This window comes from Lepus europaeus, chromosome 2, assembly GCF_033115175.1.
Source record: "Lepus europaeus isolate LE1 chromosome 2, mLepTim1.pri, whole genome shotgun sequence".
NCBI lineage: Eukaryota > Metazoa > Chordata > Mammalia > Lagomorpha > Leporidae > Lepus > Lepus europaeus.
Genome location: NC_084828.1, coordinates 108,537,599 through 108,563,652, shown reverse-complemented (window position 1 = coordinate 108,563,652; position 26,054 = coordinate 108,537,599). Strand labels below are relative to the sequence as shown.

At 41.8% G+C, this 26,054-nt stretch overlaps 1 protein-coding gene across 1 annotated transcript; it reads left to right on the top strand.

Annotated features, from left to right (window-relative positions):
* The first annotated feature begins 373 nt into the window (after positions 1-373).
* On the top strand, positions 374-12,762 carry TMEM212 (transmembrane protein 212). Its single transcript, XM_062181550.1, has 3 exons — positions 374-532; positions 11,392-11,451; positions 12,409-12,762. Exons 1-3 carry the CDS (start codon positions 374-376, stop codon positions 12,760-12,762), a joined length of 573 nt encoding a protein of 190 aa, XP_062037534.1.
* The last annotated feature ends 13,292 nt before the right edge of the window (positions 12,763-26,054 follow it).

The following is a 26,054-nucleotide window of genomic DNA, read 5'->3' as shown; positions in this document are numbered from 1 at the left end:
GCCTTTGAATCTGATTAAGCCAGGAAGGGGTCACTCCCCGGGACAGGACAAAATGAAGGGAATCAAGGCAGCAACTCCAAAACAAGGAACAATTTCCCTCTCTCAGTCTCTCTCTACCTTCCCCCCTCCCTCTCCCCCCCCCCCCCTGAAATGAACTGGTATTAGAATTTATTGCGTCAAATTTATGTCCTATATTATCTTTATTACATTTCACCTTTGGTGAAACAAATAGAATCTTGTTTCCAAGTAGATCAACAGTTCACATGTGTCATGGCTACTGTCTCTAAGAAACTTGTGTTTATTGAGATCTGTCATACCTTCATGTTTTGGTAACAAAACATCTTGAGACCAAGGGCCCAAGTCAGAGAGGAGAATGAAGGCCCCATACCAGGTTGCTGGCCAGATCCTTGTAACTCTGGGGAGTCTCAGCATGCTCTCTGGAGTTCTCGCTTTCTTCCCTGTCTTTTCTTACAAGCTTTGGTTCATAGGATGGAGTGTTTGGATCGCTTGTCCCATCTGGAATGGAGCATTGGTAGGAAAATATTTTATTAAATATATTGATACAATAAAGGACAGGGGTGGGGAAGAGGAAACAGAACAGCATGTCCTTTTCAAATTATCCAACAATATAGAGAAGTCAAAACTCTATAGAAAATCAGAATTCACCTTAGAACATTGATTTCTATTCATTGCATTTTAAATGCAGATTTTTCCTTAATATTATTTTATCATGTAAATGTGTAAATGCTAGTTGCTAGAAGTATAAGGAAGTGCTGTTCAAGAAATTCCTTAAAGTCTATTTTAATTCTTTCACCATGATATTCTGAGAAATTAGAACTGATCTTTTGAAATTTGACTTTTGAATTTAGAAAAAAGAGCATAAATCATGAAATATAACTTAAAATGGAGAACAAAGAAACATAACTTTCTTTTTTAATAGAAAGCTTTTATTTAATAAATGTAAATTTTATAAGTACAACTTTTGGGTTATAGTGGTTCTTCCCCCATATCTGCCCTCCCACCTCCTACTCCCTCTCCCATCCCATTCTTCATTCAGATTCATTTTTAATTATCTTTATATACAGAAGATCAACTCTATACTGAGTAAAGATTTCAACACTTTGCACACACACAGACACACAAAGTATAAAATACTGTTTGGAGACTAATTGTACCATTAGTTCTCACAGTACAGCTCATTAAGGACAGAATCCCACACAGGGAGCAAGTGCAGTGACACCTGTAAGAAACATAACTTTTAAACTAATGCTTTCATTAGAAAGACAAAGGTGGATCTGCAGGACCCCAAGTTTTACAATCTTTGTGTGCCTATCTTTTTCTTTGCATACACCTGGTTGGACTAGTAACAGCTCAAGAAGTAGGGTGATGGGATTCCTTGACTTCACAGTTCATCAGGAAAATGTGCATGTGCCAAATAAAGTATCTGGCACCAAGCAGGTACTCAATGTGTTCACTGAATGATTGCACAAATGAACAACTATCCCAGTACCTCAGCTCCTAGACCACAGAAATGAGCGCATGGAGCCTTGGAAGTAAGTGGCTTCCATGGTGGTATGATTTCAGAGGCGTAACAGAGGCCAACCTGCTCAACAAATCCTTTTCTCAAATTTTCCTGTGATGTCTAACATTCACTGCTAGAGACTAGAAAACTCTATTTTGAAGCTTTTTGACCTTAAGGAAACTTCCATAACATGTTAAATCTTTAAGTAATTAAAACTTTGATTCAGATACTACCTAAAAGCAAGACTCTAGGAAGTATACTTTTTAATCTACTTATTAAGTAATTAATTACTATAAGCCTAATATGTTCTTGGGTTACAATGGAGGACAAAAGTAAAGTCTTGCTTTTAAAGGAACTGGATTTAGGGCTGGCATTGTGGCACAGTGGGTTAAGCTGTCACCTGGGACTCCCATATGAGCGCCAGTTTGAGTCCTGGCTGCTTAACTTCTGATCCAGCTCCCTGCTAACGTGCCTGGGAAAGCAGTGTTAGATGGCCCAAGTGCTTGGGCCCCTGCCACCCACATAGGAGATATGGATGGAGTTCCTGGCTCCTGGCTTCAGCCTGGCCTAGCCCCAGCTATTGTGGTTGTTTGGGGGAATGAACCAACAGATGGAAGATCTCTCTCTTGCTCTCTTTCTCTGTCTCCCTCCTCTCTGTAACTCTGCCTTTCAAATAAATAAAATAGATTTAAAAAAAAAAAAAAAAAGGAACTTGGCCGGCGCCATGGTTCACTAGGCTAATCCTCTGCTTGCGGCGCCGGTACTCTGGGTTCTAGTCCCAGTTGGGGCGCCAGTTCTGTCCCAGTTGCCCCTCTTCCAGTCCAGCTCTCTGCTGTGGCCAGAGAGTGCAGTGGAGGATGGCCCAAGTGCTTGGGCCCTGCACCCGAATAGGAGACTGGGGTGGGGGGTGGGGGTAGGCGCCTGGCTCCTGGCTTCAGATCCGCTCAGCGATCCGAAGTTGGGGGCTGAACCAACAGAGGGAAGACCTTTCTCTCTGTCTCTCTCTCTCACTGTCTAACTCCGCCTGGGGGGGGGGGGAGTTCTGATATTTCCTATCTCATTTACTGAATTCTGACTTCACAACTGAGCCGAAGCCAAACAAAGCCATGATCACAGTCCAACCACACATCATTTTCTTACAGCTCTTTGTCTATCTCTACAGAGTCTATCCTAATGCTTTCAACAAATATTGGTAATTTTGATTAACATTTTATATTATTGAATGTAGGCTTGTTCCAGCCCAGCATCTATTTTATCAGCCAGAGAAATAATATGATAAATCTCCAGCCCTTTGCTACTTGGTACCTACTTGATTTCAGGACAAACAGCAACATAAGGAAGTAGAGTCAGAGATAACAGGATTTGGGAAGGTAGACACGTTTCTGGGTATGTGACCCAAACAGGACCCTCAGTCAGTCAGTTCCCCAATGTCTTTAACTTTAAAATGGGCAATTTTACAAGTGAAGAAAGCGCACATGTGAAACCATCGAACTCAATGAACACAATCTGAACAAGGGCTGTATAGCAAAGAGCTTTGCCAATTTTAAAGCCCTACTCAAATGCTAGTTAATGCCTTGCCTTTCATTTGTGCCTCACTCTCCATCCAAACCTTTTGTTCTTAATCCCCTGCCACCCGTCTCACTCTCCCATCCTAGTCCCTGATACCGTGCTGAGTTTCCATCCTGTTACCTTCCAGACCTCATATACTATGCTTGCCTTAGCTCCTTGGCTGGTTTCAAAAATGTGAAAGTGTGTTTCTCCCTCAGGCCTTTGTTCTGTCTGTTTTCTGTCTGGTATCTCTTTCTAAACTTGACTTTTCCCCTAAACTCCTTAAATTTTTAATCAAGTATCACTTTCTTACCAAGGCCTACCCTCAGTACCCTATTTAAAATTTCACCCCCTGCCCTCCTATGGCATTTCCAATCTTTCATACCCAGCTTTATTTTTTTCCTCATAGTCCTTGGTACCATCTAAGATACTATACAATTTATTATTCATCATTTAGTTAGTTCCTACCACCACTAAATGTACATTGTACAAGGGCAGCTATTATTTTTCTACTTTGTTTACTGTTGTATTTCCTGAATCTGAGAGAGCCACATATTAGGTATTTAATAAATATCAATGGATGAATATTGTTTAATGAGTGAATGAATTCTTTGCCCTCCACTCTGCAGGCACAGAATTTCTTACATAGCTGAACTCTAATTAGGTTATAAGGAGTAAATGTCAAGCTGATACTTATACTAAAACAAGAAAAGACTCCTCAGTAGAAGGAAAGTAGTAAGTGCGCTCATTCTTTAAATAATGTCTCAATTTGGAACAATATGATTTTTTTTCCTAGTAAGTTTCCTACTGAACCATGATTCTGCCTGAACAGGGTCAACTTCAAAAGGTCCCTGCTTCATTCCACAACCTCCCTTGCCAATCACTTCTTAATTCACCTCAAAAGTATGTCTTCCTCCTGTGAGAAGATAATTTGTACATTTCAATCATATTGACATTTCCTTTTGCAAATGACTCCATAGTTCTTTTGATATTTGTAGGAGACAGATTTTTGCACGTGACACAGTACTTAGTATTTGTTCAATGTCTTTCATTCAAAGCTTTCCAAGTACTTCACAAATATTGGTCCTTAGACTCCCCTACTTCCATTCTGACAGTTCCATGATGAGTAGTTTTCCCAGAATTTCTGAGCTAGGTTATTTAAAGGCATCAGCTGCTAGAAAGAATGTAGCAAGAAGATCTAGCATCTTAAAGACTGAGTTGTATTAATCCTGGAGAATCTGGCTTGTAGAAAAAGCTCTGATGACCAGGCTGATATACAGGGAGTTTAAACACAGAACCCAAGGCCTACGGAGTCCAGTACCTTGGCTAATGGGAGGAGCCACACTGTTCCCAGAACCCTCCTGAGAGGTGAGAATTTGGGAGAAGGGTCAGGGCTAAAGCCAGGCAGGTCCCAGTTTCCTCAGCTGCTAGACAGACAAGAGGCTTAACCACATGATCACCAAGTCTCTCACAGCCTCGATAGTCATGTGACTGCCCACTCCCAGAAGATGTCAAAGAAATACCAAAACTAGGAAGTAGTTAAAGCAGTCGAATGGACTTCTTTAGGTCTACTGTAATACCGAAAAGAGACCTCAGTACAGAACTGGGCTCAATCCCAAGTACGGCTTGTAGCCAAGGGGAAGGGTGGGTGTCAGTGGATGGAAAATGACTAAGAGGAAATATCAGGGGTAAGGGAGATTCTGGCTTAACTGACCTGAGAAGATTCTTGCTGAAGACAGGCCAGGGTGGCGAGACAACACCTGGGGGCAGTGGAGGGTGAGGAACCTGCTCAGATAGCAATGGTTTTCAGGGAGCGAGTGTGTGGATGGGGTGGGGGAGGGGGGTGGTTCTGTTAACCTGATTTAGCAGGGATCTTGCTAAAACTAGATCTTACAAGAAACTACACAGATAGGCCTAGGAGAAGGTTCAGAAGCCTGACTAAGCTTTGGTCAAGCAAAGGATCTTTGTCAATGGTCGACGTTCCAGTTATTCTAAGATCATTTAAGGTCAGCTTGTATAAAAACAAATTAATCATCTTGTCACCACAACCAAGTCCTACTTCTCTAACTTCCCTGTCACTGTCTTAGAAACTAAATGTGAAACCTTGAAGTGATTTTTGACTCAATCCTCTCCTCTAAAACTAGCTCTTCTCCAACTGAAATGTGCGTATATATCACTGGGGAATATAGCTTCTTTAAAAAAATAATTACTACTGAAATCTTTACTTAAAATATTAATATATACTAAACTGATCTTCTGTATATAAAGAGAATTGAAAATGAATCTTGATGTGAATGGAAGGGGAGAGGGATTGGGAAAGGGGAGGGTTGCGGGTGGGAGGGAAGTTATGGGGGGGGAAGCCATTGTAATCCATAAGCTGTACTTTGGAAATTTATATTCATTAAATAAAAGTTAAAAAAAAATAATACTTAGGGGCCAGCGCCGTGGCTCACTTGGTCAATCCTCCACCTACGGCGCCGGCACCCCATATGGGCACTGATTCTAGTCCTGGCTGCTCCTCTTCCAGTCTAGCTCTCTGCTGTGGCCTGGGAAAGCAGTATAAGATGGCCCAAGGCCTTGGGCCCCTGCACCCGCATGGGAGACCAGGAAGAAGCACCTGGCTTCTGGCTTCAGATCGGCACAGTTCCAGCCGTTGCAGCCATTTGGGGAGTGAACCAATGGAAGGAAGACCTTTCTCTCTATCTCTCCCTCTCACTGTTTGTAACTCTACCTCTCAAATAAATAAATACAATCTTCAAAAAAAGATTACCTATTTGAAACATAAAGTGATAGGGAGGGGGGAGAGAGAAGAGAGAGAGAGAACACTTCAATCCACTGATTTTGCCCACATTCCCCAAATGCTCACAACAGCTATGGCTGGGCCAGGCTGAGGCCAAGAGCCACAGGAACTCCATCTGGGTCTCCCACGTGGGTGGCAGAGACTCAAGTACTTGGGTCATCATCCTCTGTTTTCCTAGGCTCATTGACAGGAAGCTGGAACAGAAGCAAAGCAACTGCGTCTTCAGCCGGCACTCTGACATTGGATACTGTTGTCACAAGTGATGACTTAAGCCACTGTGCCACAATGCCAGTCCCAGCAGGTTCTAATTAATTAAGTCCAAGGAGGGGTTTGTAGGTCTACATGTACAATGAGGTTCCAGAAGATGACCATGCTGCCAACCCTAGGACCACAGTTTTAGCTGGCCTACACCAGCCCAATCCAGCCACCCCACCACCATGAACACCACCACCAATCTGTTTTTTCCTGGGATCTATATCCCTATGCAGTCCTTCCTCTTCTTACTGTGCTCGACCCTCCCAGCACACACACCTTACCACTTCCCAACTCTGCTCAGTTTGGAAACCTAGACAACCATGATAGCCAAACCACGGGGCATTTACTGTGAAAAAAAAAAAAAAAAAAACAGAACAGAACAATAGTTTACTGCATCATACGTAATAAAGGCTAATGACTGGTTTTTTTTTTTTTTTAAGATTTATTTTATTTATTTGAAAGACAGAGTTACAGAGAGAGGCAGAGACAGAGAGAGAGGTCTTCCATTAGCTGGTTCACTCCCCAGATAGCAGCAACAGCCGGAGCTGCACCAATCCAAAGCCAAGAGCTTCTTCCGGGTCTCCCACGTGTGTGCAATCTTTCACTGCTTTCCCAGGCCACAGCAGAGACCTGGATCAGAAGAGGAGCAGCTGGGACTAGGACTGGTGTCTATATGGGATGCTGGAGCTTCAGGCCAGGGCTTTAACCTGCTGTTCCACAGTGCCCACACTGAGGCTAAGGACTGTGTTGCATAGATATTAAAATATTTACAACTAGGCCATGATACAAAATATACTACTTACTATAGGTAGGAAAATTTAAAAAAACAAAAGTCTCAGGATCTCACAGAGGCCACTATGCCTTGCAGCATTCCAATTTAGCACGCATGTAACAAGCAGTTCATCTTTCTAAACCTCTTTGTAAGTCAGGTTAGTGAGTAAGCTACCTGCAGTGCCTGTTCCAAGTCCCATCTACTCCACTTCTGATCCAGCTCCCTACTAATGCACCTGGGAAAGCAACAGAAGATGGCCCAAGTGCTTGAGTCCCTGCCAGCCATGTGGGAGACTGGATAGAGTTCTAGGCTTCCTGTTTTAGCCTGTCCCAACCCCATTTGTTGGGCCATATGGGGTGTAAACCAATAGATGGAAGACCCCCCCCCTCTAGGATTTATTCATTTATTTGAAAGGCAGAGTTACAGAGAAAGAGGGACAGAGAGAGATCTTCCATCCATTGGTTCACTCCCCAGATGGCTGCAATAGCCAGGGCCGGGCCAGGCAGAAACCAAGAGCCAGTAGCTTCTTCTGGGTGTCTCATGTGCTTAGCAGGGACTCAAGTACTTGGGCCATCTTTGAATGCTCTCCCAGGCCATTAGCAGGGAGCTGGACTGGAAGTGCAGCAGCCAGGACACAAACCAGTGCCCATATGGGATGCCAGCATTGCCGGCATTGGCACTCCCTGCTGCACCACAAATCAGGTCCCTCTCTTTCTTTCTCTATCTCTCCCTGTCTCTATGTAATGCTGTATTTCAAATAAATAAGCTAATTAAAACAAAACAAAAAAACTTCCCTGCCCCAAACCACATGCAGATGACTTGAGGCCTTCTTCGCCCTGGCTTTACAGGGCCTTCAGACCTGATTTTCTCTTCTTATCCATCAAGAAATGACACTGGCCACTGTGGTCTCCTTCACTGATTCTATGCATTACTGTCACATTTCCACCATTGCGTGGGTTATTCCTGTGACCTGGACTGCCCTCTTCCCACCACCTCCCACTGAAATCACAGCCACCATTCAAACTCACTTCAGATCTTATTTCCCTGTGGTGCCTTCATGATCAATGTTTCTCCTGGATATGGCATCTTATCACCAAGCTCTTCTCCTATAGAAAGCACTCATCCTTCTTGCCCAATTTTGTGAACATTCTTATATGTGTATTTTCACATCTGAACTGTAATTTCCAATTAGAGTTGAAGTTGTTGTTTGTACAATTATTATTTGAGGATCCTGCTCATCTCATTTAACCTCTCTGGGCCTCATTTTAAAAGTTGGAGAATGTAGCATATAATACTCAGAGGCCGGTGCTGTAGTGTAGCGGGTAAAGCTGCTACCTGCAGTACCGGCATCCCATGTGGGCACCAGTTCAAGTCCTGGCTTCTCCACTTCTGATCCAGCTCTCTGCTATGGCCTGGGAAAGCAGTAGAAGATGGCCCAACTCCCTGGGCCCCTACACCTGTGTGGGAGACCTGGAGGAGGCTCCTGACTCCTGGCTTTGGATCAGCACAGCTCCAGCCATTGCAGCCAATTGGGTAGTGAACCAGCAGATGGAAGACCTCTCTCTCTCTCTCTGCCTCTTCTCTCTCTGTGTAACTCTGACTTTCAAATAAATAAAACAATCTTTAAAAAAAAAAAGAATATAATACTTGACTGGGTCCTTATAAGGATTTAATGAGTTACATAGTGCCTGGCATATATTAAGCATTCAATAAATGGTAACAGTATCGTTATTTTATCTGCATAGTGGTCATCACATCCCTTATTTGTTGTAGACTCACAAAAGATGCTTGTATGTGGATAAATTATCCTGCAATTAATGTGATGCCTCTAAAGTTTCTATTTCTGTTGTGACTGCTCCCTGCTTCCTTCAATTCATCTGCTTCTGGGAACTGCTTCCTTTACTGCAATTTAAAGATTTAGAAGGAAGGCTCAAACTATAATGCGATCAAAGTGTTAGCTGCGATTGTTGTAAAACCTAAGTAATATCCCTTGATATGCCTGGAAAGCAGCTCAGTAACAAGTCAACAAGAGCCAAGGGAGTAAGAGGAGCACAAGATTTAGCCATATCCTTCTCCACTCACTGCCTTGGACACCCTCCACCCTGTCCTTGACCCAGCCTGGCAGCCTTGCTTTGAATAACATTTGACCTCTCAATCATCCTCTCTCTCACATTGTCTTTTCCCTGTTGACTTGTCTTCCCTACTCTAAAATCTCTTCCTTTGTAATTCCAGAAATAAGAATTAAAAAAAAAACATGGAGCCACCATTATGGTGCAGCAGGTTAAGCCTCACCTGCAAAGCCAGCATCCCATATCTGAGCATGAATTCGAGTCCAGCTGCTCTGCTTCTGGTCCAGATCCCTGCTAATACACCTGGGAAAGCATCAGGAGATGGCCCAAGTACTTGTGCCCCTGCCATTCATGAGAGAGACCCAGATGGAGTTCCAGGCTCCTGCCTTCTGCCTGGCCCAGCCCTCATCCACTGGCGCCAATCAGGGAGTGAATCAGCAGATGGGAGATCTCTGTCTCTCTTCATCTCTCTGCAACTCTCCTTTCAAATGAATAAATAAATCTTTGTTTTTTAAAAAAAGAGATTTAAAAAGCAAAATGAAGGAAAGAAAAGGGTAATGTTGTGACTCTTAGGGGAGGGGAAATACCATGCACATCATCTCCCATGCCTGGTACCATAAAGATGGGTGTGCTTAGCACTTAAGCCACCATCATATCCACAGGGTGGATTTAACAAGTTACTGAATGGAATTCATACTCAGCTACTCCATGAAAGATCTTTTTCAAAGCTTTGTGTAAACAAAGCAAAATTCAAGCTGACAGCTACAACAGAAATAACAGGCAACTGAAATTCTGCAGCATTTTTCAATGTTTTAAAGGAAAGAAACAGCTCATGCCAAGGTAATTAAGACAACCTGGAATCTAAGCATCTGATAATGTCCTCTATCTACTTGGAGTTAAACCAGCAGAGAGGCATCAGCCCCTTCTCCTCCGCTTTTATCTTGCTTCCACCTTTCTCTTTTTGTTTAATGACAGGGGAGGGATGTGTTCATCCAGGGCCATGCCTCAGAAAGCACACAGCAGCCCAGGGCCTACCCCACAGCCTCCTAGTTACAGTTGCTCTCAATCGTTCTCCTGTTTTATTGTACTATTTATGCTGGCCCAATTTCCATGGGGTCCCTTGGAAACTTTTGTGCTACAGAATCAAGCCAGAATCAAACCTCTTTTGACCACAGATGGTTCTGTTTTTGTCCATGGGAGTTTTATGGTATGGCCATGCCAACTCTGGAATTTCAGGCCCAGCTATATGAGAAGTTTTATGTGAGTCTGTGTGCGTGTGTGTATCTCTCTCAGTCTCTAAATTCAACACTCACAACAAAATATGCCAGGGAAATGAAAAACTAAGTCTCAAAACAATAAACATGCCAGGCCTGGAGCTACAACAGCAACATACCACAAAACCATCCTGGTAAAACTGCTGATTTTTCCCTCTTAAAATTTGTTGATTTTATATATACAGTCATGTTTATTCCTCTGTGAAAAGCCAAGATTGTACTATTTTTAGACCTGTCCACATTCGATATCTTATTTTAGGTACATCTCTCCCTAGTTTTCTCTCCCAACCTCAAAACATTCCTTGACCAAGAACAAATGGTTTATATGGCTTGAGAACAAGCTATTTTCAGTCTCAATGACCACAAAGGTCTCTTTCCTCAGACCTGAATTGAATGAGTTAATTTAATGACTTCATCAAAGATGAGCCCAGAGATTTTTTCCATTATTTGTTGCTCAGTTCTGGTGACACCATTCCATCCTTTGTTTAACTATTCTCATTCCACACATCAGGCCTTTTTCCCTCAATGGAGACAATTAAAAATAAATAAGTAAACTGTCTTGAAATGCTGGACAGCACTGCACCCAGAACAATAAATGCCATATTTGCGTTGAGCATAGTGATAATCATTGTTACTTGAGAAACAACATTCCTGCTTTAGTACCCCCCACCCCGCCCCGCAGAGTGAGGTTGCAGACTATCAAAAGAAAGCAAATAGAAAAGATAATGCCAATACTGGGAAGCACTGTCATACAGCAGGTTCAATTCTGCTTCCTCCCACTTGCAATTTTAGTAATTTGTGAGAAAGATAAAAAACAGGTAATTAATCAAAACATATGGCAAGGGTTATAAAGCCAAGCTTCTATTATCTTGTCGCCTTACAGTAGCAGAGGTTATGACTGTGATGGCAAAGGCAATGCAGAGAACCAAACGAGCTTGTGTGAATCATGGCTTCATGACACTAACGGCTTGTTTTTCTCATTGTCATCACAGTTTCTTCCACGGATGAAGAAGAGATCAGAACCATAAATCCACTTAGCCATTTGTTGTTCCTTCTAGTTCATGATAAAGTTGTCAAACTGTGAGACAGATTGGGCTCTTTCCGGAGGTACCTTCTATCATGGATGTTATTTTTTCATTTTCTTTTCACAGGCCATCACGGCTGGTGTGCTTCTACTATTGGCTTACAAAGAGTGGACCCAGCGATCCCTGGTAACTATATAGATGCCAAGTAGGATGGCAGAATGGCTGTGAAGGTCCAGCAACTACTAGTTCAGGATCGAATGTAGAGAATGTGATTTCCAATTACAATACAATTCAATCTCATTAAGGCCTTACTGTTATGGATTTCAGTAAGAAACTATGCTTTAAACGAATAATTTTTATCTGATTCCTTCTCCAAACATTTTCTACAAGTTCTCATGATTATTACTGTATTTGAGGAGGACAGTACCAGTGTTAGTGCTTCCAAATTTCATTTTGAAGGAACGAGCTGATAGATGTCTGTGCTTTTAATAATGTGCTGTCAATTCTTAACTTCTCACTCTGAGGTCTCCTCCCAATTTCCCTGCTACTATTATCTCTGAAAAGGAATGGAAAGTCTATGATATCTTGCATTTTAATAACCCAATATGCCAGGCAATTTCATGATACAGAAAGACTGCCTTATGTCATGATCAACTTCATTCCCATGGCTAAGGCAGAACTTCTCAGAATTTAATGTATGAGGAAATCAACTGGAGATCTGGTTAAAACACAGATTCTGATTCAGTAGATCAGGATGGGGCCTGAGAGTCTAATTTCTGACAGGCCCCCATGGATTTCAGTGTTAGCAGATCATGGAACATGTCCTGTGTAGCAAGGTCCTTGAGTAGAGATTCTGTTTACTCATCTTTGTTTTTTTCCAGTCCACATCCATCCTGCACACATGATAAGAGATAAATAAATGTCCATTGACTTGAATTGATTTCATCTTTGCCTCAGTTGGCTGATATGTTACTCTCCCATATTGTACATTAGAGTGAAAGAGATAGTGTGACCCCTTTTTCCTGCCTTTCCCAGTAGGAGAGATTAATACTTTGGAATCTCTTCCTTTCTTCATGTTGATAAGATGCTTATGTTGTAATAGCTGATCTCCAAAGTCATCATTTGTTTTTGCTTTATTTTCAGTGGGAAGCTAGTTTCACCTTTGTGATTGTGAGCATAATGGGATGCCCACTTCACTTTGCAATAGCCTTGGAATCGGCTCTCCTTGGACCCTATTGCTTCTACTCATTTTCAGGGACTGCAGGGACCAATTACCTTGGTTATGCAGTTGCCTTCCCTTTTCCATATGCAAAATTCCCATCAATTTGTGTCGACCCGCCACACTATGAAGAGTACCACTTGACACTTCAAGCTCTTGACCTGTGTCTGAGCTTCACCCTGCTCTGTACATCACTGACAGTGTTTATAAAGCTTTGCGCAAGACTTATCCAGAATGGACACATAAATGTAAGTTCCAACAAAAGAGGAACACCTTGAATGCTAAAATGGAATGTCTGGTATAGAAGCACTTAATCTCCCTTCTTCTCGCTATTATCTACCACTATATCCCATATAATCATGTTATCCAGTGTCTGGCACATATTACGTACTCAATAATTATTTTTGAATGAATAAGTGAAAATATGTTAATGTGATAACTGAAGATTTGGAAGTAGGTAGTACCAGTTTCTATCCTAACCCACAATTTAAAAAATTTACTCATAGGAGCAAGACAAAAATGCCCACTCTCATCACTTCTATTCAACATAGTAATAGAAGTGCTAGCCAGACCAATTAGGCGAGAAAAGGAATTAAAAGGCATCTAAATTAGAATGGAAGGAGTACAGTTTTCTCTGTAACAGATGACATGATCTTACTTATAGGAAATCATAAAGATTCCACAAAAAAAAACTCAAAACAAACTCAGTAAAGTTGCAGAATATAAAATGAACACAGAAAAATCAGTTTCATTTCTGTACACCAACAACAAATATGAAAATAATTTAATTTGTAATAGCATCAAAAGGAAGATACCTAAGAGTAAATTTAATTGATGTGAAAGCTATGTACCCTGAAAACTATAAAACATTGATAAAAGAAATTGAAAACACAAATGAATGGAGAGACATCTCATGTTTTATTCGTGAGAAGGATTAATAATGCTAAAATGTCCATGTAACATAAAGTAGTCTATGTATTCAATGTAATCCCTATCAAAATTCTAATGGAGTTTTTCACATAGGAAAAAACAGTTCTAAAATTCATATGAAGTCACAAAAGGCAATAAATAGCAGAAGCAATCATGATAAAGAACAAAGCTGTAGACAATGCACTTCCTGATTTTAAATGAGAGTCAGTCCTTCATATGCTTGGGTTTAATATCTGTGCATTCAACAACTGTGGACCAAAAACTTTCTTATGCCATTCACAAAAATTAATTTTAAATGTGTTAAAGACTTAAGAACTGAAGCTATAAACTACTGTTTATCATTGATCTTAGTGATCATTTTTTGGATATGACACCAAAAGCATAGACAACAAAAGCAAAATCTAAAAATAAAGAAGCTAACAGTATGCCACACAATGAAGGAAACAAGCAAGGAAGTGAAAAAATGAAAATGAAAATGGAATGGAAAGAACGTCTGCAAATCACATAGCTAACAAGGAGATAGTATTCAAAATATACAAGGAACTCACACAACTCAGTAACAAAAGCACTAATAATCCAATTTAAAAACCACAAAGGACTTTACAGACATTTTTCCAAAGAAGACACACAAATAGGTGATGCTGTTCAAAATCACTGATCATCGAGGAAACACAAATTAAAACCACAAGGAGATATCACCTCAGCCCTGTTAGAACAACTGCTATCAAAAAGACAAGCAATAACAGATAGTGAGAATGTGGAGAGAATTCTTGAACACTGTTAGTGAGATTATAAATTGGTACAGCCATTATAGGAAACAGTATGGAAGTTCTTTTAAAAATCAAAAATATAAGCACATATGGTCCAGCAATCCCACTTCTTGGTGTATATCCAAATGAAATAAAAGGATGTGTTGAACAGTTATCTGCACACCCATGTTCAACACAACACTATTCACAACAGGGAAGACATGGAAACAACCAAAGTGTCATCAACAGATGAACGGATAAAGAAAATGGTATATATAAATACAATGAAGTATTACTCAGCCTTAAAAAAAAAAAAAAAAAAAAAAAAAGAGGAAATCATGCCATCAGCAACAATCTGGATGAACCTGGAAGAAATTTTACTAAGAGAAGTAAGACAAAGACAAATACTGCATGATCTCACTTACACGTGGACTCTAAAAATGTCAAATGTCAAACTCATCAAAGCAAAGAGTAATGTTGCTGTTGCCAGGTGCTGGGGTTGAAGGAAGTAAGAAGATGTTGGTCAAGGTTATAAACTTTCATTTTGTTTTGTTTTGTTTTGTTTTTGTTTTTGTTTTTGTTTTTTGACAGGCAGAGTGGACAGTGAGAGAGAGACAGAGAAAAAGGTCTCCCTTTGCTGTTGGTTCACCCTCCAATGGCCGCCGCGGCCGGCGTGCTGCGGCTGGAACACCGCACTGATCCGAAGCCAGGAGCCAGGTGCTTCTCCTGGTCTCCCATGGGGTACAGGGCCCAAGCACTTGGGCCATCCTCCACTGCACTCCTGGGCCACAGCAGAGAGCTGGCCTGGAAGAGGGGCAACCGGGACAGAATCCAGCGCCGCAACCGGGACTAGAACCCAGTGTGCCGGCGCCGCAAGGCGGAGGATTAGCCTGTTGAGCTGCAGCACCGGCTAAACTTTCAGTTTTAAGATGAACAAATTCTGGGGGCCGGCACTGTGGGACAACGGGTTAAAGCTGCAGCCTTCAGTGCCCGCATCCCATATTGGTGCCGGTTCGAGTCGCGGCTGCTTCACTTCCAATCCAGCTCTCTGCTATGGCCTGGGAAAGCAGCAGAAGACCTGGAAGGAGCTCCTGGCTCCTGACTGCTTATCAGATCAGCTCAGCTCTGGCCATTGCAGTCATTTGGGGAGTAAACCAGCAGATGGAAGACCTCTCTCTCTGGCTGTACCTCTCTCTGTAACTCTGTCTTTCAAATAAATAAAATAAAACTTTTTTTAAAAAAAAGAATGAACAAATTCTGGGGATCTAGCTACCACCTGATGGCTAGCGTTAACAACATTATATTGTGTACCTGAAATTTGCTAAGAGTAGATCTTAAATGCCTCACTCCATACAGACATGCACACACAAAAGACTGTGCTAACCAGCATGGTTTTTGGCAAGCCTTTCAAATCAACACACTTTACACCTCAAATTTATACAATATTATTTGTTAGCTATACTTCAATAAGACTGGAAAAAAGAAACATTGTACTTTTAATGAATGTATATCCTTTTATCCTGCTCTGCGTTTAAGAGGTCATAAGAATGTAATGTTCCTTGAGAAAACTTGTTAATTAATCCTGAATTTTAAGCCTCAATATTTGCATAATTCTTGGCAATTTTATAAGTTTACAATGTTAAAGTTGATGATTTATTTTATTTTATCCAGTTAAATTTTATACAATAAAAAATTACTAGTAGAGACAAATACTCAGGTTTTGTTTTTGTTTTTGGTGGAAATTTATTGTGGTATTTCTAGTATTAGTTGAATACAGACACTTTAATTTAGTTTCTATCTAATGAATTCTGAATTGTGTCCACAATTCGTGGCTAGAAAATACATAGAAGAAATTTTCCCACTATTTTTCCTCCTACCCCAAAAGAGAGGCTCTTGGACCCAAACATCAAGTCTGGCTTTCTGGCTGTTTCCAGGAGGGTTACTAACACTCGGGCTAAGACAAGTCATGTAATTGTGTGCTTACCGTGTGTCAGTGTCTGTCCCCATTTTATACAGAGGACATGGAGGCTAAAGGATTTGTGTGCCTTGAACACGGCCATATAGCGAGGATTAGGGCCAGCTTCAGAACCCAGAACTCCTTATCAGCTGCCTTGCGACCTCTCCCTCCCTGCTGATCTGTTACCAGGAATGGCTCTGGCCTCCCGGAGGGTGGGATTTCTGCAGAAGAGCACGGGAGACCGCGGTTCCAAATGCCTGTGGCTGAGCCTCCCTTTAGAGAGTAACGTTTCCCCTGCAAGCTCTCACACTGGCTTTATGATTCAGATTAGCATCATATTAGGACCAAGTGAATGAGGGTAATGTTAGCCAGTTTTTTCCAGGTTGATCCTATGACCCCAACCAGCAGAGCTGGAATTCAAGAATTTGGCACTCCTGATGCCTTCTGTGGCCAGTCCTATCCTCTTCAACTTCACAGAAGTCTACAAGGGAAATCTTATCCATTCTTAGAAACAGAGTCAACTTTTTGAAAGGTTTGCCAAGAGTTAAGGCAAAATGATCTCCCCCACTGTACTTTCAGGGCATTTAGGAGTTTAGTTTTTGAGATTCCTCATTCGTGAACATCCTGAACTTTCTAGAGCCCTTTGTGACAAGCAGCATGTGTTAGGCGAGCTAAGCACGGAGATTTGGGCTGTGAATATCTTAATTTCCAATCCAGGTTCTCATCTCCCACAGAGGTAGAACACACTAGGTGGAGCCTAGTATCCTTTACAAATAGGAACAGAACAGTAGGGAGTAAACACACATTCACGCCCCAGTGTGGCCCGCCCATCGGGAGTGGGCCAAAGTGCTGCCCACTCTGAGAAAGAAAAACCGCAAACAGGCCTTCCCAGCGAGACCATCACAGACTGGTCTGTAGCAGAAAGAGAGCAAAGGAAAGTGGTACCTTTGGAGGCAGGCCGGAGTGAAGAGGCAGCCCTCCCCTGCCTCCTACCGCTTTTCGTCAGGAAGGGGATGGCGCCAACCAGCCATAGCACCGGGCTCGGGGTCTGAGCATGTGCCCTGGTCCTGGAAGCTGGGCGTATCAAACCAGCAGTTAAAGCAATGGCGTTGTATCACAAGGGTGCTAGAGTTCCCAGCCCATAAACTGTAACTAGTTACACCTACCAGTGGCAGGGCCGGCAGTCCTAACTCCTCAACGTGAGAAATTCATCAGACATCCGGCTGGCACTGTGGACAGAAAACTCTGGGAACGTGGGATTTGAAGTCCCAGCTACTCTGCTTCCAATCCAGTTTCCTGCTAATGCCTCTGTGAGGCAGCCTACGATGATCCAAGTACTTGGCTCCCTGCCACCCATGTGAGAGACCTGGCTGTAGCTCCTGGCTCCTAGATTCAGCCTGGCCCAGGAGATGGGAGATCTCACTCCCTTTGTCTTTGTCTTCCTCTCTCTGTGTCCCTCTGCCTTTGAAGCCAAAAATAAATAAATAAATAAAAATTTAAAAATATTATAGAAATCCTCTTGCTAGCACTAGACTCTCTAAGTGTCATTTCCAGACAGAGTCTCAGTTTCCCCATCAGCATAAAACGCAGCACTAATTTGGGTGAACGTTCTAGATAAATTTAATAAGCAGCATTTCCTTGGTGAGCATTTTTGGATGACCTGACACCGCTCAATCCATAATGGCAGCAGGTCATGTTTTATTGGCGAGGCCGAGTGGCTGACATAATGAGACATGATGTGCTGTGTTAATCAATACTTGGCTGTTCCAGCCCATGAGCAGAGCCGGGTAAACATTTGGCCCCATGGAGACATTTCAGCTGGAGGAGGCTGGATAAGAAATGTATTATTTATCAGTTTCAGAAAATGTGCAACTCTCTTAAGAGGAAAAGTAGATCATTTGTCCGGATTCAGAATTGTCTGGATTCCACATTTAATGAGCCTGCATCATAGCTATGTTGTGAGAGCCCCCACACGCTAAAAGTGATAAGCAGATTTTATAGAACGGATAATAAATACTGCAGTATTTATTATTTATAGGCTACTGAGTCACACCTCTTCTTCCTTTTATAAACAAAACACTACACTTTTGGGGCCAGTGCTGTGGTGCAGCAGCACAGCAGGTTAAAACCAGGGCCTGCGGCACAGGCATCCCATATGGGCACCAGTTCGAATCCCAGCTAATCCAGTCCCTGCTAATGCGCCTGAGAAAGCAATGGAGAATGGCTCAAGTCCTTGGTCTCCTGCACCCACATGGGAGACCTGGAAGAAGCTCCTGGCTCCTGGCTTCGGCCTGGCCCAGACCCAGCCATTGCAGCCATTTGGGGAGTGAACTAGTGGGTGGAAGATCTCTCTTCCTCTGTCTTTCCTCTCTTTGTAACTCTGCCATTCAACTAAATAAATAAACATTAAAAAAAAAAAAAAACTACACTTCTAATTGTTGCCCTGAAAAGTTGTGCTATTTTGTGAAAATGTATTACATATCAGAAAATTCAAGAATTATGAAGATTTGTTTATGAAAAAGTAACATTTGAAGAAGGGTTTGAGGAGGTGATAGTTTTCATACTGCAATAAACCATGGAATTGTCAATTGTCTTTAAGACAATTCTAGAACGATCTGTATAGTAGTTATAGAAAATATTCACTTGCAAGATTTTTTTTCTAGAAGCTCAAAAACATTTTCAGAAATGAATCAAACACTCTCTAAGGAGTCACCACATCCATTATTTCTTAGCAGAATCGAGGTCATCTTGTTAAAGGTCAAATAGTGAAAGGTGTGTGAATGTTCTGTCAATTGGTACTCAAATAAACCCACAGTGAGAAATGCCTGTGAGAGGTAAGAAGCGTTTGATGACTTTGATAAACACTTAAAAAGGCATGTCTGAGTTCTTCTGTCTGGGGACACAAGGGGAGGCTCATTGGAAAGGCAGGGGGCTGAGAGCCACCTGCTTAGGAGGCTCAATGCAAGATGAAGAAGCGACCCTGTTAGCTCCAGAATTCAGCACAGGGGGCACACAAGCATATCACAGAATTTAAGTCAAAAAACAAAACACAAAACGATCGTATCAGGCATTCCACATTCCTGATCCAGTAAGTGATAAAGCGATGGGAAAGGGGACAAGTGGGACAGCAGACACACTGCAGCTGTCCCCTGCAGTTACTCTGCCCCTCCTCCAAGAAATGGAATGGCTCTGTGTGTTTTCCTTTCATTATTCATTGCTGTGTTTTGTGGGTTTTGTTTTTTAATGAAAGGGGAAAGGAAAATATTTCCCCCTTGCCATGTGTTACAGTGGTTTTACTTTTCCAATGATTTGAGAGATGTTTGCTTCATATAAGAGATAGAGGTAAACCCTTTGAATGCATTTCAAAAACATGTGGGGGCGGACTATTTATCAGTGGGTGACTCTCCCAACAGAAAACAAATTATCAGCAATATACAAGCCCCAGACTTCCCAGTGGGCGTGGTGCTGCGACACCACCATATAAATGTGCTTTGAAACGATTCTTCTACAACACTCATCCTAAAGATTGGAGGTCTCTGGCTGGGCTGAGTAAGAACTTCCTTGTACTTCTGGGACCCAAGTCTCCTTGGAGAGATGCAAGTAGAACTCATGCAGGACCACTGAACAACAAAAATCCACTACAGTTCTTCTTCACAAATTCTATAATGTGATCTGCTCACACGAGTCAGTAGGGAAATCAGAATGTAGAAGTCACAAGGCCAAACATGCCCACTCCTCTTATCTTGTGATTCTCTCTACAATCACTGTAATGACGTCACTGTGGGTGATAGAAGAATCACTGCAGGTGCTGTTTATTGGGCACTTAGGATTTGTCAGGTGCATTACTGCTCACAACACTCTCAAGCTTTTACACCCATTTCACAGATGAGGACATTGAGCCAGTCCTGTAGAGTCAAGAACTCAGTCGCGGGCCTCCCAGTCTGGATGCAGGTTCTAGCTGGCGGGCTACATCACCTCTCTTTGATGGTATGTCAGCAGTCCTGCCTACTCTGAGTCACCTGTGTCTCAGACAGTTTTTCCTTTGCTTCTCACAGATGAAAATTAACTTTATATTTTAGAGACAGAAGTTATTTTCCAAGGATATTTGCATTTCATTTAATCAGTGGAACCACACCAAGGGTGACAGCAACTGACTGAGAGAAAATGAGGCTAATGTGCCCACTGCAAAGTGTTCAATTAGGTTTGATATTTTGTCAAGGAGGGAGCAGTGGCTGGGGAGGGGCTAAATCCTGAGAACTGCTGTTAGTCAAAATTTTTCTTTAAAAATTATCCTGAACATCAACATATTTCCCTCATGACATGTAAGCCATTTCATCTTTGAGTGTAAAATATTTTAGTGAGTTTATTTTTCCTTGCTCTTCAATCGTAATCTATAATGTTGTCATTATAGATTATATAGAATTCTATTATATAGAATGAATACATTTTACAGATATTAATTATATTCTATTTAAAACAATAGTAAATATGCTTAAAGCAAAAAAGACATCTTGTTTTATAAAAGGGCAAAAACCGGAGTAAAAACCTGCATTCTTTATCACTGTGATAGAATGCAAAGAAAATTGCATTTATGGTGAAGATATTACCGAGCGATTATAATCGTGCTGGCATGTGAGTACAACCCCACTTAGAGTGTAACAATGTTGGTTTCGTACTTTAAATGTTATTAATGAAAGAGGACAATATCTGACTGCTATTCTTGGATGACTGATTTCATTCCCCATAGGAAAGAAGGGAAAGAAACAGAGGAAGTCATTAGGGCGAAAACAATAGGAGGTGTCGAGACGAAGAATGACATAATGACACTGCCACTCCCAGACTGGCCAGAGAGACCAGCAGGGATTGCATGCTCAGGCAGCCGTTCACCCCTGCGAACGTCAGTCATGAGCCTGAGCCTGCTCATCTACAAGAACACAGGGCTTAGGCCAGCAGCCTCTATGGACCTTTCCAGACCTGTCCCGGTTTGTGATTTTGAAATGAAAATTCATTCCCTTTCTCAAATTAGCCTTCAGAAGGGAGGACAACATGAAGTGGAAAGGGAGGATTTTTTTAATAGAATGGCAGTCTCTTTACCCATTCCAAGCCACCTGACATGTCATTGGGGAACACCACATTGCTGCATTACTATGCCAGCTCAAGACATGATGCACACTGGGAATATTACTCATGTGAGACAGAATACGATTTTTGTCACAGATTCCAGATCACTTACACTACTTTAGAGCAACCGCTTTCTTTGCCCACTATTCAGTCAGTCATATTAAACCAACCAGAATTATTTTATTAATATCTTTTAAAAAACTTTCCATTATGTTATGGAATCAGTAAGGGACTTATAACTATAGTTCACTTGCAAAGCAGGCGATTTTTAACTGTTTTTCCTACCTTCCATCATATCATTAACCTAGTGTTATAGACCTAAAGGAAAGCTGCTAGGTAAAGGAATTACAAGGTGCTAGACCATAATCAGTGCCTCTTTGACAACAGGAGTATCTTCTCTTCACTGAAATTTGACTTTTTCTTGTGAATATCCAGGATTATGAACCCAAAACCCTGAATACAATATTCATTATTTATGCTTGCTCAGCAACATTTATGGAGCGTATTGGATATGCCAGATATCACGTTAAAAGCTAGAGACAGAAAGACGAGCAAGGCGCTTTCCTGCCCTCCATGGACTAACCAGATGGAAATGGCACTTCGACGGGGAGAAGCAAGAGACTTGGGGAGGAATTACGGTACTTGACTGGGCAGCGCTAGTGGGCATGGAAAGGTCGTGACACATTTGAGAGCTATTTAGAAGGCAGGATCAGCGGGACTTAGTAACAGCCTGTGGCCCAGGGGAGGAGCCCAGAAAGATACCCAAAAAAGGTTTCTGGCCCACAAGAAATAACATAAAGTGGATTTAATGTGTGAGTCACACTCTTGTCACTTGGGGTACATGTTCAGTTTCATATCTCATCATTAATTTTTTAAAACCACTGTACTAGAATAAGTCAGAGATCTCTTGCCTACAATTCTAGCCAAAAGAGTAGTGCAGCTTGCCGTGGGACACCCCCTGGCTTAAGCTGATCCTTTACCTGACACAAATGATGTCTTGCTTTGCATTCATAATTAATCTACGCACTGAAGAATGTGGACTATAAGGCAGTTCTCATCTAGGCCTGTCTTATTTAGCAATTTAACTCTGCTTTTCTTTTTACTGAATCACTCATAGAAAAGATCACCTATGATTGACCAGTCGAGAGGCATCCCATTCTGCATCTTCTTTGACCTCAGCACAACCTTTGAAGCCACGGACCACTTTCCAAGGTGACCCCTCCCCTTTGATGTCCTCACACCATCTTCTTTTTCCCTCCTCCTTCTCCATGACTTTTCTTCCTCTGTCTTCCCTAAGAGCTCACCTGCCAAGGGTTGGTGGCTTCACTTACCCGCTTTGGGCTGATGCCTCACACATCGATGACCAAATCTTTCTTGCTCTAATGAGCTCTACGTCTGGCAATTTTCTGTACACTTCTGCATGCCCCTCAGACAACAACAATGGATAGTCCAGAAGTTGATCACCTCCTTCTCTCCAAAGCTGGCTCCTCTTCCCATATCTCCAGCTCAGTAGCCAACATTCATGACTTTTGGGACCAAACCGAGACCTGGAGCCATCCTAGGCTTCTCACACCTTTGTCAGCAAGTCCTGAGGGCTACAGCACAAAGATGCCTCTGTGGTGACGCCTTGGTCTGTTCTCACTGTGAGGGCCCTGTGTCAGCCCTCCCTCTTCTCACACTCAGCCGTCTTCGCTGCCAGCATTGTCTGCCTTCAGAAGTGTCCTCCACACAGGCTCTAGAAGCAGCTCTCTAAAGTCCATGTCCGCTCTCACCTTCCCTGATGGCTCCCGGTCATGCTCAGGACACAGCCCATGCTCCATTAGGTATGCCCAGCTCCTCTTCAAGACCAGGCTCCTGGAAGGGAGGGGCTGTCTTTCCACTGAGTCAGCAGACCCAGGGCTCCTTCATGCAGCACCTGACTTTCAGTGGGCGTGCAATAAAGCTCGTGAGTGGGAAGACGGATGGAAGAAAGGGGGAGTGAGAAAAGTGGAGAGAGAGAGAGAAAAAACTAAGATCAAATGTCACCTCCTTTATGGGGCATTTTTCCTTTCAACCAGCTGTGGACAGAGCAGAACACTTCTTCCTTTATATTGTGTGCAGATTGCTTATAATGCACCCTTAATGTTTTTCTTGATATATGTCTTCCTGCTAGATTTGAAACTTTTTGAGGGTGAAAATCAAGACAATTTGACTCTGATTCCTCATGTCCAGTGTACAGCTTGATTTTAAACAAGAAAGGACCCCACTACTTTTAAGTGGGATCTGAATCCTTCTTGGATGGTTTTTTTTTTTCTTATCCAGGCCTTAGTTTAAAAGAAAAATAAATGGAGAATTCACAATCTTATGCAGGATCCCTATCTGTGGATTCAACTAACATCAGATTAAAACAAAAGTGCTGGCTATATAACAAACTTTTGTTTTGTCATTATTTCCTAAACTGTATAGTATACTAATATTTATGTTCATGCTAGGTATTATAAGTACTCTGTAGATTATTTAAAGTATATTAGAGAATGGAAGCAACAGGCAAACACCGTACAATTTTATACAAGGGAGCATCATCAGATTTTGGTGCCTGTGGGAGAACTTGGAACCAATTCCCTATGGACCCTGAGGGATCATTATACATTGAAAACTTCAGGAAAATATCTAAGCAAGATTTAATGGCAAAGACTTTCATTGGTTCAGTGTTGTGTAACTGAAAACCGAGGCCGTTGCATTGCACAACCGCAGGGACTTCTGATCTCATGAAAGTCTATGTAATGCCACCACAACAAGGAGAATGCTGTCCCTCAGGGTTATGCAACACGAAGCCTTGCTCGTTGGTCAGGAAGCCGGGATTCTAACAGACTGAGCCATCTACTTCTCCTTTCAGGGCCTCTCTTTCCTCATCTATAAAGCAAAGCGATCTGTTCTTCCCACCATCCTGTGGTTTAAACTCCTTTTATAAAAATAATCTCATAAAAAACCAAAATATTAAAAATTATCATTTATTATGTTTTTTCAAAAGATTACATTATAAAACTTAATTTAATAGAATCTTTATAATGTTCATAAAATAGGCAAGTTTTTTACATTTTCCTTTTAATAAGTGGTATTCTACTTAATTAACATTAAGTTGAATGTGTAATAAAGCATGATTTTTGCACGAATTTTATAGCGACATCCATTGTGTTTAGCTTGAAGGCCAATGTATACTAAAATTTTTTAACTATGTATTATACTTAATTAAAAATTAACTAGAATGGAGCATGTGCTTGGCCTATAGGCAACTTGCTAGTTAGGGCACCAATGTGCCATATTGGAATGCCTGGGTTCAACTCCTGACTTCAGTTTCCTGATAATGTGCACTCTGAGAGGCAGCAGGTGGTGACTCGAGTAGCTGGATCCCTGCCACACACGGGAGACTTGGATTGAGTTCCTGGCTCCTGGCTGTGGCCCTAGTTGTCGTGTGTATTTGGAGGGAACAAATGAATAGATTTCTACCACCACCACCCCCCCCCCATAATGTGTGTGTGTGTTTCATCCCCTCTGACTTTTCAAATGAATAAAATAATTTTTAAAAGATTAGCCAAGGAGCTGGCATTGTGGCATAGTGGGTTAAGCCACCCAAGTGCCTAAAACCCATGTGGGTGCCAGTTCGAGTCCCAGTTCCACTCTTTAGGTCCACAGACCTCAGGGTGGCTCCAGTGCTGCCTAAGCTGGGGATCATTTTCATGGGATGGGGAGCTGGTAGGAGATACATGTGGATAATGGGATATGATGTGGATCATTGGAGCAATTCCAGTATGCTCCATTTTGTAATATATTCAGGCACTATTTACTAGACCAGAGGTTGACAACTGATGGGTGTTTAAAAAAAAAGGATTATTTATTTATTTATCTATTTGAAAAACAGAGAGAGAGAGAGAGAGAGAGAGAGAGAGAATCGATCTTGCATCTACTAGTTCCCTCCCCAAAAGCCTACAACAGAAAGGGCTGGAAACCTCATCCTGGTAGCTCACATGGGTGGCCAGAACCTAACTACTTGGGCCATCATCCATTGTCTTCCCAGGTACATTAGCAGGAAGCAGGATTGGAAGCATGGAGCAGCCAGGACTGGAATGAGGCATTTGATATGAAGTACAGCCATCCCAAGTGGAGGTTTAACCTACACCACAACACCTGCCCCCTAACTGCATGTTTTTGTATTAGCCCCAAGCCAAGAATGTTTTAATATTTTTTCACAGTTGGGACAAAGAATCAAAATTACATGACACTTAAAGATTTTATCATACTCAAATTTCAGTGATCATAAATAAAGTTTTATTGGAACACAGCCATGCTCAGTTGGCTATGTTGTCCATGACTGTTTTCACACGGCAATGGCAGAGTTGAGCATTTGCAAAAGAGAGTAAATAGCCCATAAAACCTAAAGTATTTATTGTCTGGCCTCTTATAGGAAAAGTTTACTGATCTCTGCTCTAGGAACTTGGTATGTATCCATGAAGAGAAAAGACAAAGAATAAGGAGTTGCATTCAAGTAGAAGGGATAGAGAATTTAAAAAACATAATTTTTAAACATAAAATATTACATTAGATGGTAGTACGTACAATGCAAAATTTAAAACTTCACCCAGAAATGTAGGCCTGGGGATGTGAGGGTCAAAAGAGTAGCAGTTTGCAACACTAGATTTTATTGTTATGTCTTCTTAGCCATTGCTAAAATCTTACTTAAACCTACAGCAGGAGTATTTCAAATCTAAAAATAATTTACATGTCATGGGGAATTTACTGTGGTCATGGAATCCAAGGAGATTCTCCAGGAAAGAAT